The sequence below is a fragment of the Passer montanus genome, unplaced genomic scaffold, assembly GCF_014805655.1.
Source record: "Passer montanus isolate IOZ18808 unplaced genomic scaffold, ASM1480565v1 scaffold54, whole genome shotgun sequence".
NCBI classification, from domain to species: domain Eukaryota; kingdom Metazoa; phylum Chordata; class Aves; order Passeriformes; family Passeridae; genus Passer; species Passer montanus.
The window spans coordinates 7,377,749-7,390,169 of NW_024370374.1; the positions used below are offsets into that span (position 1 = coordinate 7,377,749).

Genomic DNA, 12,421 nt, shown 5'->3' on the forward strand with positions numbered 1-12,421 from the left:
ACACACTGTGAACTATTGTCAGTGATGCACTTCCAGTAGTTTTAGAAAGAAAAAAACCACAACCCTGCTTCATCTCCATCTGATGAAAACAACTGATTTTTTCATCAAGAGTTTAGGATTTCATCCCTCTCTGTGACCCTTCTAATTCTGCCAAGTTAAAAAAGAAAATCCATAAAAACATTTCCCAAGTAATCCCTTTCTCTAATATGTTGTTCTGGGTTTTTATCCCTGCAATAAATGCCTTGCTACATCTTTGCTGTGATTAGTCTCATGGGATGTCCTCGTGATGAGCATCTCCCCGGGGTCAGCCTGAACACGGGGCACAATCACACAGCCAGTGCCAGGCCACGTTTGAGCTCCCCAGAGCAATCCAAGAGCCAGGACTTGGGCATCAGTGTCTTACACAGAACAGTGCAGTCACCAAGCTGGCAGAGGAGAGGGGCCAAGACAAAACTTTTCCATTCCTCAGTGAGGATAAAATGTGTTCAAAGTGAAGGAAAAATTTAATTCCATGGGGTTTAATATTCTCCCATTTCTTCCAAGTACTGTGCAGAGCAAGTTGCTAAACCCCAAACAGGCTGAGCTATGGTCTTGTTAAGTAAGTCTGTAAAAGACAGAAAATACATCCAGTACCAAGAATTCCTGCTCAGAAAGAGGAAAAAATGCAGGATCTCCTTATAGTCAGCAGTTCTGGCACTCCCACAGCACTGAGGACTCTGAGTTCTACTGTCTGTGCTTTTGGAGGATGGAGAGGGAGCCCATCCTGTTCACATGGAGTAATTTTTTTAAAACATCACAGAATCCTGGAATAGTTTAGGTTGAAAGAGACCTTCAAGATCATCTTGTTCCAGCCTTCTCCCAGTGAAAGGGTAACCTTCCACTACCCCAGATTGCTCCAAGCTCTGTCCAACCTGGCCTTGGACACTTCTAGGAATGAGGCAGCCACAGCTTCTCTGGGCCACCTGTGCTAGGGCTTCACCCCCTCTCAGGGAAGAATTTCTTCCTCAAATCTAGTCTAAATCTACCATCTTTCGGTTCAAAGCCATTGCTCCTTGTCCTATCACCACACTTATTGTCTAGCAATAATTACATTTTGACTGAAACAGGGACGGGAATCCAGATTTAATTGGACCTGGATTTTTGGCACAAAAAGTTTGAGCAGCTTTTTGGACACTGTTACACAACAGAGACCTCTTTAAAGCACCACTGTCTTTTCCCTGCACTCTTTGTTCTCTCCATGACCTTGCCGTGTTCATTCTGACATATTTTTTGCTGCAGCTGAGGAGCCATTGACATGGTAACACGAAATAGGATTTGATCTTGTTCTGGAAGTTTTCTCTTTGATTAGCTCTGGGAGCCTGTCACACACTGTTCCAGCCCTGCCATGCAAACAGCCTTAAATTACATTTCACAAGGTTTCATCCTTAGGAGTAACACTGACAATCCCTATGTACACTTGTTCTTTCCCCAAACCCTCTCGCAAAGCAGGCTGACACATACAGAAACCTCACCAGACTTTGCTGCAGCAAAGTTTGCTAAAATGCTTTAAAAAAAATGGACCTGCAAAAACTCTGCCAGATTTCAATTCAATGTGCAAATCAGATTCCTGAAGCTGAAAAAATAATCCCTGCAGGAATGATTTGATGTAGGATGGGGACATCCCCCTTTTAATGGCAGTAATAATTAATGCATTACTTGCAATAAATTTACATTTTCTCCACCAAGAAAAATCTCCAGCCATAATTCCATTTTTTATTTCAGTATTTAGAGTGCCCCCCAAAATCACTGGTCTCACATTTAGGCTGCACCATTTTATGAAAACATGAAAAGTGGACTAATTCCTTCATGCAATGTTTTCCAGTGACTGTTACTGTAACTTAGAACCAAGGGCTCATGAATTTTTTTTTAAAAAAACAAACATTTCATTGAAATTTAAATCCTTTATTCTGGGGTTATTTCTGCATATAACAGTCTCAAAGCCTAAGGTAAACCATCCCCAGATAGGGAATGCCTCTAAAATATTCAGCATTCCAGGCAACCTGTTACCGTGCTTCCTCTTTTGCCGGGAAACACAATTTCTGTCTTGTCTTTTCCCAGAACTGCCCAGAGTTGGCTTATTCTGGCGAGAAGAACCTGTGTGGTTAATATTCTGTCCTCTACATAAACAGAATATTCCTGCATCCTTGAATCCAACAGGATAACTGAACATCTCTGTGTCCAGCACCTGCCACAGAACAGCCACTCATTCCTTCTCCATTGACACCTGCCAGACCTCTATGAACACTGAGTGGAGAAAGTTATTTAGTACCCCAAAAATTTCATCCTAGTTCTTGTGCACCGTGAGATCATAACCACTGCTTCCTACCTGATCAGGGAACAACCTTGAGAACTGCAAAATTATCTTCTCAGCCCTACAGACTCTAAGTTTAACCTTCCCCCTTCGTTCTTGCATTTAAAATTAACTTTGCATGCTTTACCTTTAAGTGCAGCACCCTTCAAATTTCTGTCTTACACCTACTGAGGGCTGGAGTTAACAGAAATTATTAAACTCAAAAACACTTCAGAATCAGTACATCCAAAAATAAAAATGCAAAAATACCTTCTAATGGCTCCCTATTTTTTTTCCAGCTACTGTTTGCAGGCTCAAGGGAGGAGGTATTTGAAGTCTTCCTTTGTGAGATAAGTAGTTCCCTTTGCAAGAAAATTTGCAGCTGCTTAACACTTTTATTTAGGACACTGAATTTATTCCCTTTTGTTTGATTTCCATAACTCTTGCTTTGTATGGGTGCAACACAAAGTTTCTTTTATTCTGTTTTACCTGGATGTGCAAAACCACAGCCTCACACCTCACTCTGGGGAAGGCAAGTCCTGTACACCCTACCTCCCATTTTTTCAGCTGTACCTGGATGTACTGACTGCTTTCAAAGCAATAACAAAGCTTGGACTTGATTTAAACCTGGTCTTAGGATGTAATTGCAGTAGTGAACAGAAATTTCACATGCAACACCATGCTTCCTCCAAAATTATATTTACTGGAGGTTCTCCCTACCCACTTATCCCAAGTCCCATGAGGGGACGTTTTCTACTTAACCAATTAAATGTTCCTGGAGGAAAGGGCCTGAAGCATAACTGACCTTACCCCCACTCCCTTCCTGAGTTGTTTAGATAACTGACAGGATTACAACCCCTTAAAGCCCTGGAGCAGTGCCTCTGGAATGGCTCCAGCAACAAATTCCGTGCCCTGAGTAAGAGAAAATGGTGCTATTACTGCACAGATTTGTGAGTTGTGGCAGCACTTTGAAGTCAGTTAAAGCGGCAGCTAAATATGCATTGGTTACAAAACAGAACCAGGAGCAAAATACCCTGCAAAGAAACAAATGCATAAATGCACTTTCACCATACAGATTATTTCCACCCGTGTAAAAGAGATTTTTTACATAAAATTCCCACCTAGCAGGAGAAAAGGTTTATTCCAAATTAATTACGTGCTCACCTTTGACTCTGTCTCCTTTGTGCAGGTGAATTTCCCCTTCCCCTTGAGGTTGATATGGCTTTACAACGATAAAAAGTCTCCCAGGGACAGCACTGTAGAGCTTCCTTTTGGGACCCTGATAATCCAAGGCAGACAGAGTATCTTTGTTGGCACTGGGACTGTAAACGGCACTGGAAATTGAAATGAAAAATCATTAACAGCTTATTCAAAAGGGGAAAGTTAATAATTTACCATCACATTAGCAAGATTAAATTAAGCAGTGAATAACAAAACTGTCTCCCAGTAACACCTAACCCTGCAGAAAAAAAATACCAAACAGGAGCTTTCAAGGTTTGAAATTTTTCAGTATGAAACATGATCAATATTCACCTGACCACAATGGCCTAGAACAGAAAACACACAACATTAAAGCTTTTAGTTTTTCCGCAAATTAAACTTGCACATTCCCAGGCCCTAATTAAATTCAAAATTTATATGCCCATCATAAATTCCCAGCATGTCAATTTGTCAGAGGGACTTGAAAATGTCTGTATTTACAATTCTTGGGAATGGATATCTTTGTAACACAGAGTGAACAAGTGAGATCACTGAATAATTAACTAAATGGACTGAATAATCAAGTTACTTCGTCACTCCAAGGCCCAAGGTTAAATTTAGATCTGCACAAAGCCTGGTACTTGTGGTTAACATTTTCCAAATGATCATTTCTTCTGGACGGCAATCACCAGCTCACTCAGTGACTCCAGAATGTGCCCAGCAGAGCCACAGGTCACCACCAACTCACAGTCATGGTGTATAAAAAAGGAATTGTTGAAAGGTGGTGAACAATGCATAAGATTGCTCTTAAACCTGTGGGAAAATTAGTGAATTGTCAAAAAGATATGAAAAGAGGCAAATACTAAAGAGGGTGGAAAACCTATAGGATAGATCATAACAAACTTGCAATACACTAGCAGTCAACTTCAAAAACACCCCAAAGCATAAAAACTTGCAGGCTTAACCAAAGTCTAGAAAAGGAAAATATTAATGAGAAGGAGTAATATTAATAGAGATTGATAGGGAAAAGTTAGGCTACCAAAGGAAGAAGTTTGATTTAGTGGTGGTTTGGCATTATAAGTCTGCTTGCCTTCATGTAAGAAAGTATCTCAAACTGCTTTAAGCAAAATTAAATACAAGGGCTGGGGTCTGCTGAGTTTTCATCTTTTTTTTTTTTAACCTGTCTCCTAACAAAACGGGAGCCAGTAAGTCAATAGGTACTGAAGTCTGATAAAAACCCACACCTATTGGACCTTTCCTAGCAGGAGCACTCCTGTTTTCCTACAGTAACCTCTTCACCATTTGGAACTGCATGTCCCTTTCACCTTGTTTTATTCTGTTACTGTGAAGGGATGCTGCTAATGGTAAGCCCCACTCAGGAGTTTAGAAGAGAGCTCTGGTTGCATGTCTGTGATGGAGTTTGCACCAGAAACCTCAGCCAACTCTCACAGTTGTTTAAAGAAAGCCTGGAAAAGATGACATTCAGATTTCAGTTCTTTTGCTCCATTCCTTTTTCCTTATAAGTGGAGGAACAGTCATCACCATAAAAAAAAATATTCAGATCTATAAACTATAGCTACACATCTGATTTCCACTTGTATCAAAATGTGTTTCTGCCTAGTCTGGTGGCAGCTATTCCCAGTGTTATCTCCCAGCATCTACTTTAACTGTGAGCACAGAAGATACATTCATTTTCTCCCTCACTGAAAGAGAAAAGGGAAATGGCACATTAAACCCACACAAGGAATGCAGAACTTCTCAGGCAACAGGCTCACTAATGGAAATCAGGGCTGCAACGTGGGGTGCAGGACTTTTTAAAAAGAGATCTTTCCTCTCCCTTGTTTGTCCCCAGCGTGGGTTCCAAGCCCAGCAAGTGCCGTGCCAGGAAGGAGCAGGAGGAGGATGCAGAGACTTCAAGAGAGGTGTAGACATGTTTCCTCTCAGCCAGAAGAAGGTGGCCATCCTTGGCAGCTCAGCCCTCACTGAGGCTGTGTTGGCACCTCCTTCACTGATTTCTGTGGGGTAAGTTCCACACAAAGGCTGTCCTTTTCCTTTCATTCCCAGCTCTCCCCGTCCCAACCACTTTGCTGTGAAGAGCAATAGCCTTGTGAGAATCAAGAACAGTTTGGCCTTGGACACTCCCAGGGATGGGGCAGCCACAGCTTCTCTGGGTAATCTGTTCCAGTGACTCACAACCCTCCCAGGAAAGAATTTCTTCCTAATATCCAATCCAAATCTCTCCTCTTTCAGTTTGAGCAGACAGAACACCTGAGCCACACGGGCTGCAAAGGTCACAGGAACCCCTTCCAGCATGGCTCTCCAGCACCTCTCCACAGCACAAATCCCACAGACCTCATTAACCCTTCGTCACAGTCTGACTTTCTCCATCGCTGTGCCCCTTCTGGCTGCTTCTGCTCCACAACCCAACCTTCTGCTTTTCAAAAGGGCTTTTCCATCTCAGGGGAGCAACAGCATTGTGGTGACTGTTATTATTTGCAAATAATAAGCAGAGACAGCAACAGTTCCCACATTTAGCTAACAGTAAGTAGGTGGTCATGCAGTTAAACAAAATCTGTGAGGAAAGTGTCATATAAGGTGCCATTCCTGACTGCAAAATGGGCCTGTGGCAAGAAAAGGCATTATTTGCAGGAAAAATTATATATATAAATCCTTTTAGTTGTCTTTAAATTTAGAGAGCCTCCAGCTCTCTTCTCAGTACTTGCATGTACTCTGGACTTCTGTGAAACAAGTCTTGGTGGCATAGAGGGAACTCTGCAGCTAGGTAGCAGTTTCAGCAGCTGTGATGCTGGTGCACTAAGAGAAAGACCAAAATTTGATATCCACAAACTCTCAGGAATTAAATTGGTTCCCATTGTCACCTGAGCTACTTTTCAGAAAGGGAAGAGGAAAGCGGCTGAACAAAGTCAAAGCAAGTAAATACTTGCTTAATCAAAAAAAAATTCTTTTTGTTACCCAGCTCAAATGATTGTTTATACTTCTACAATTTAAAGTGTGTTATCCCAGGAACATTGATGAAAAGGCACTTTTTATCCCATTCAGCTAAAATAACCACTAACTCTAAGGTAGAACCTCCCTCTCTGGTGGCATCAGCAGAATCCAGAGGAACAGAAGAACACTCATTCTCTGAAAAGAACCTTACAGCCTCCTCACTTCAACTCCTCATCCAGTTGAAGCCTTATTACAGACTGATCTTGAGCTGTTACTGGGCCCTGTGAGGAAATACCACCCAAATTATACCCAAATGAGCTTTTGCCATTATTGTAACATACATATGCTTTGTTAGCAAGATGAGCTTGCTTTGCTGCATAAAAACACTGGCACATGGAATCTGTATCCCCTTCCTTCCCTTTAATTCACTCCTTCTTACATGCCAGACAACTCTGTCTCACAGTTCACCAGATCTCCCCAGTCCAGCAGTATTGTTTCCATCACAAACAGTGCCTGGCAGTTCGGCCGGGGAGAGCAGAAGAACAGGCAAGGTAACAGAGGCAGGGTCAACTATATAACATTTTTTTTTACTGACTTGAAAACTCCACTGAATATCCCTTACACCTACAAATAGCAAAGAGAAACCAACAGCTGCATTTCTTGACAATGCCCAGTTCCTTTTCTACTCTGAACAGCAGACATACACACACACATGCACACACACACACACACACACACATATATATATACACTATACACACACACATTTATATATCTATATGTATTAGGAAACAGGACAAACAAAGCCTGATTTTCAAAAGAGGAGTGAGTTACATGTGTTTGGCCAAAACGTGTGAGCTCTGGCTCTCTCCAGCAGTGCTCAGCTCTGATGACTCCCAGCCTTTTTGCAGCACTTTAACTCCTTGTCCTGGTGCAGCTCCATCTCTTTCACATTTGACAGGAGTTCCAGAGCCCAGGGCAGTGCATTCTCAAAGCTGCAGCCCCCATATGTGATCACAACTTAGCCGCAGCCCTCTGCTTTATTCCATGGCTTACAATACCTACATGACTCTAATTAGTCAGGATTTGCTCTCCAGTGGGACAGAGCTGCAGGATATTTGCCCAGAATGCCTGCTAGATCACATTACTCCCTCTATTTCACTCTTTGGTACAGCACACACCTACAGAAGAGAGAACCTAAGCAGCCTCTGCTCCCTCACCCATGAGCAGCTCCAACACAGGTTCCAGGCATGACCAATAGTTCTGTGAGGGGACCAGGTATCCCAAAAACAGCTTCACTGTTATATACAATCCTTATTTCAACTGTGGGAAGATGTGCAGAGCCAGGGCCTTGAGCTGGAGGTTCAAACTCTGTGTTAAGTCACTGCTGAACTTGAAAGTCTGCCTGGCTGTTGGAGCTCTGTGAGGAAACAGCTGGCTTTGGGGCTTCCAATTAATATATTCACACTTGGGCATGGTCCACTGTGCTGAGAATGAACAACTATACATTCTAGAGAGTGTAAATAACACAAAGGAAGGTGGCAAGCCATCATGGTGCCTTTAGGGGTACCTCATGCTGTGAAACAGCCAAAGCTCACCTGATGTGCCTGTGCTGCTGCCTCTTGGCATCCTCTCCCAGCCTGTTGAGGGACGGCGAGCGGCTCCGGGAGGATGGAGTGTAACTCCCCACAGTTTTTACAGTTCCATTGGGATTATTCTGCATCTGTTGGAGCAGGTGAGGGGAAAGGCTGCGGTGTGAAGAGGCAGAGGAGGAGGCTGACCACTCGGGGAGGTTGTTGATGTTCAGGTTGTTGTCGCTGTTGGAGCGGAGCAGGATCCGGGGGGCTGCCAAGGTGCTGGGAGGCCTCCTCCTCCTGTTGGAGTAGGTGGGAGCCTCCCTAAAGGGCACTGTGCAAACAGAGACATGGAGGGTGATCTCAGATGATTTCACATTCATGTGTGTTTACCACCACATGCAACATATGGCATTGTTTCTTCTGCAGAGATAGAAACTCCACCTTGCCAACAGAACTGATCAAATTATCTTTAGAACATCATTAAATCAAAAACAACAGAGCAACATTAACCTGTTTGCTGGCTTGAATGCATGGTGAGGCAACAGCTGTGTCCTGAGCCTGCTGAATGCTCTGAACTGTGCTCTAGGAAGTGGGAAACACCTCATTATTGCCAAGTTTGAGGCTCAGAAAGTTCATTTTCCTGCTGTGTTGTCACATTCAGTCAGAAAGGCACAGAACTGGGCTGCCCAGCAGAATTCCTGATGCATAGACTTGCAGTTTCCATCCCCCAGCTGGTACCCAAACCGGTCCAGGCCAGGTTCAAGTTCAGGCCTAACCTGAAATCTGTGAACAGTCACCTTATCCCCACCTTGCAGGTTAAAAATTGAGGACACGGTTTCCTGTCCTGGCAGAACTCTATTACACTGCTGCAATCCCCAGGCATTCCCCTCTTTCTAATCCTGGCATTCCTACCACATCCATTACTATGGTATATAGAGCATATTACCCCAGGGTAATACACTGGCTCCGTCACATGCCGCGTCCCAGAGGGAACACCAGGGTACCCAAAGGCTCCAAGAAACTCCTTAATGAAAGAGCCACAACACAAAACAAAGCAAGGGCGACACAAATCTGACTCAGATGCAGAGGGTCCAGCCCTCCACGTGAGCTCCTGGTACACACGAGCATTCACACCATTTTCCAGATCTCTTTTTCCCACTCTAGTGGGTCAGTTTGTCCCAAGTGCAACTTAGAAGGCAAATTCCCTAATAAAAAAAGCATGAAGTTATCAGCAGATGTGATGGAATTTCCTGCCCTGTCAAAAAGGAATTGACCCCAAAACCTCATGCTGGCCTTGATCCCCATTATTGCAACTGCCCTCATTAATTTCTCTCGGTGGAGCTCATGGGGTCATAGGACCTGAGCCAAGGTGCACAGATTTACATCCAAAAAGTCACAGTGGCATAACTAACAAAAGGCAGCCAGGCATTATCCTGAGGTCTTCACTGAGCTGTTGTAATTCTCAAAGAAACAAATCATAGGTAAATTGGGAAAGAAGACCCACAAAATATCATCCTTCATGTCTAAAGTGCCAGTAAGTGCCATTTATAAAGAGCCAGAAATGTCTACTCATTCAATACCCTTCAAAACCACACAAAAAACCAGAATAAGAATGTCTGTCATACTGTGCAAGTAAATAAATTCACATAAATATGAATATAGATAGGAATCAATCTGTCCTGCCTTGAAATAGAGTCTTTAATTGAGAGAACAAAGCAAAATTTAAGGTTTCAGTGCAAAACTGAGAGCATATTTACAGCATAAAATAGAGATGGAACTGCAAGTAAAAGAATGGTTTGTATCATTTTCACCAGAGTCAGTTTATGATTACAGTTTATCAATTACAATTCTGAATATTTTACAATAACATCCTTTGTATTTCCAGTGAGCTGAAACTTCCTCTAGTAAACAACTTGACAACATCTGAACAACCAAACACGGTTTGTGTTTGGGAATAGAGTGCACAGAAGAGGCTTCAATTCATTCCCATGCTTCCTTTGAAGTAAGAGAAATAGCCTGTAAAAGCTTTAAATGGGAGACAGCACAGAAGTCCAATGCTTATGCTAGAAACGAGAAGAAACTCTGGATAATTTTCGTGACATTTCAAGTTTTTTTCCCATTCCATATTTCTTTAAGGTTTCAAAGAAGCCAAGGGTGTCATGAGAGCACCTTGGTGCTTCACATGTCACAGTGAAAGCCCCAGTTAGTGCTAACTTACAGCAAACTCACAGCATTTATCTCCAAAACTGGCACATACAGACGCTTAGGTCGATGTGTGGGGCAAAGATGCACCATTTCTACATTCCTTTATTTTTGACATTTGGAACACAGCTCCAGAAAGCACTTCATTGAAGATGGGGATCTTTCCCAGGTACAACAAAGCAGAATTCAGTCAAGGAGAAAACACACAAACTCAGTACAGGGCATGTTTGGCACACTCAGGTTTGCTACCAAAAGGTCTGATGCTGTTCCCCCAGGTCACCAAAGTTTGCCTTGGATTCGGTAAAAATTTGGTCTGACCTTTAGATTTCAATTTCTCATTAAACTGAAAGCAGCCTGCCCAGCCCTTCCAGCCACAGGCTGAGAAAACAAAATCCTGCCAGCGTTTTGGGGACGTTTACTGGGACTCTGGAGGGGCTGGTGGAGTCTCTGCTGGTGAGAGGGGGAGGGAGGACAAGGACAGGGTGCCAGGGCACGGTGACAGCACGGACAGAGAGCTGCAGGGCACATCTGTACTGACAGATTGGAGAAACCACCCTACAGCCACCAGAGGAAAGGAAATCTTTTTCCCTTACACACCTCAGGAGCATTTTATAAACCCATTTAAGAGTTTAGTTTTTGTTTTGTTATTAATGTTCTATTCTTGAGGAGAGAACTACGAGCAAAATTAGCCTTTACTACAGGAAATAAAAAGGGAAGGGGACAACAAATTACACCAATTGATGCATGTCTAACACAAATCTTTTATAGAAAGAGTTAAAAATAAGCATTTCTGTGCCTGAAGTGATTAATATTCCACCCAACTGTTTCTTTTCCCCAGCAATCTGCAAACTGTAAGTGGGTGGATATTTTTTTAGCTGCTTCTTATCAGCATTATTTATATTATTTTCACAATTAAAAAACAGAACTACAACAAAAAATTATGAAATGCAAATGTCCATGCTCTAGTCCCTATTGGACTCTGCTTTCCCCTAATATTTCACCACATTTCAGAACTGCAAGAATAACTGTGGCAAAACTTGTTTGGGAAAAACACTTGATATAAAATGACATGAAAATGCCTGAACCAATTCCATGCCCCAAAAGTTTAAATTTATCATCCCTAAAAGCATACTTGAAAGTACCACATAATCCTTCCTCCAGCTCTCCGAATTCTATTCCTGGCACTTCATACATCTGAAGGTGCAATTCAGCACCATTCACTGACAAAATTCACCTAGGAAAATCCTTCTGTGTCTCCAAATGCATTTCTTAGGGAACAAAAACATTTTTATAATTACTTGATTCTTCAGAGAAAATCCTAAAAGGAATAAAGTCACATCCAGCTTTAATAACCACTTGCCTAAATGGACTGTCTAACATCAGATAATTTTGAAAAAGAAATCGCAGGAATTGATTAATTATAGAGTCACTAAGCCCATCATATTAAATGTACACAAGAAAACACCAGTCTCAAACATCAAAGTGTTCTGCTTTCATCGCTTACCTTCTTTCTTTGTGAAGGCATTTAACAAAGACTTCATTTTCCCTTTTTACTTTAGCAGCAATCCCCTCATTATATAACCTTTGCAGGCAAGAAAGAGGCAAAAAAAGATTTAAAAAAATAATAATATTTAAAAAAAAAAAAATATTAAAAAAAAAAACCAACAATCAAGCTACCCAATTTCTATGTGTTCAGGCTGGCTGCACCCTGACATAAGCAGCAGGTTTCTGGGCACTGTGGAATTGCGAGCATAGCTGGGCATGCAGTACCCAGCGTTCTGGTGACAAAGCCCACCCCACATTCTGTCTGTCAGCTGGGAGCCAACTGTGCACAGACTGGAGCTGCTCAAAAAAAAAAAAAAAAAAAAAAAAAAAAAAAAGGAAAAAGAAAAAAAAAAAAAAAAAGGCGCTCCTGCTATCTCTCCTAGCAGCATTAGTCATGTGAACCTGCCGCCGGCACAGCCCCGCAGAGCAGACGCTGCTCCGCTCCCCAGCCCGCCGGCCCCGGAGCGCCGCGGCCCCGGGGGCGCCGATTCCCGGCTCCAGGCGGGAGAGGGGCCGGAGCAGCTGGGGCTGGCCACGGGAAAGCCCGGCCAGGGCTGGGAGCTGCGGGAACCTGCCTTTCGCTCTCACCTTGCACAGCTGCCTCTCGGTGCTCAGAGCA

General features: G+C 42.8%; 1 protein-coding gene across 3 annotated transcripts in view; it reads right to left on the minus strand.

The window, feature by feature from the left end:
* SHANK2 (SH3 and multiple ankyrin repeat domains 2) overlaps positions 1–12,421 on the minus strand; it is a 256,574-nt gene that overhangs the window by 168,523 nt on the left and 75,630 nt on the right. For 2 of the 3 annotated variants that reach the window (XM_039725072.1, XM_039725071.1), the window contains exons 1-3: positions 11,762–11,880; positions 8,077–8,386; positions 3,494–3,663 (exon numbers count right to left, since the gene is read on the minus strand). In XM_039725072.1, the coding sequence (XP_039581006.1) occupies positions 3,494–3,663; positions 8,077–8,386; positions 11,762–11,798 (517 nt within the window). In that variant the 5' untranslated portion in view covers positions 11,799–11,880. Of the gene's footprint in view, positions 1–3,493; positions 3,664–8,076; positions 8,387–11,761; positions 11,881–12,421 lie in introns of those variants that run through there. The other variant, XM_039725073.1, reaches the window with a different exon arrangement.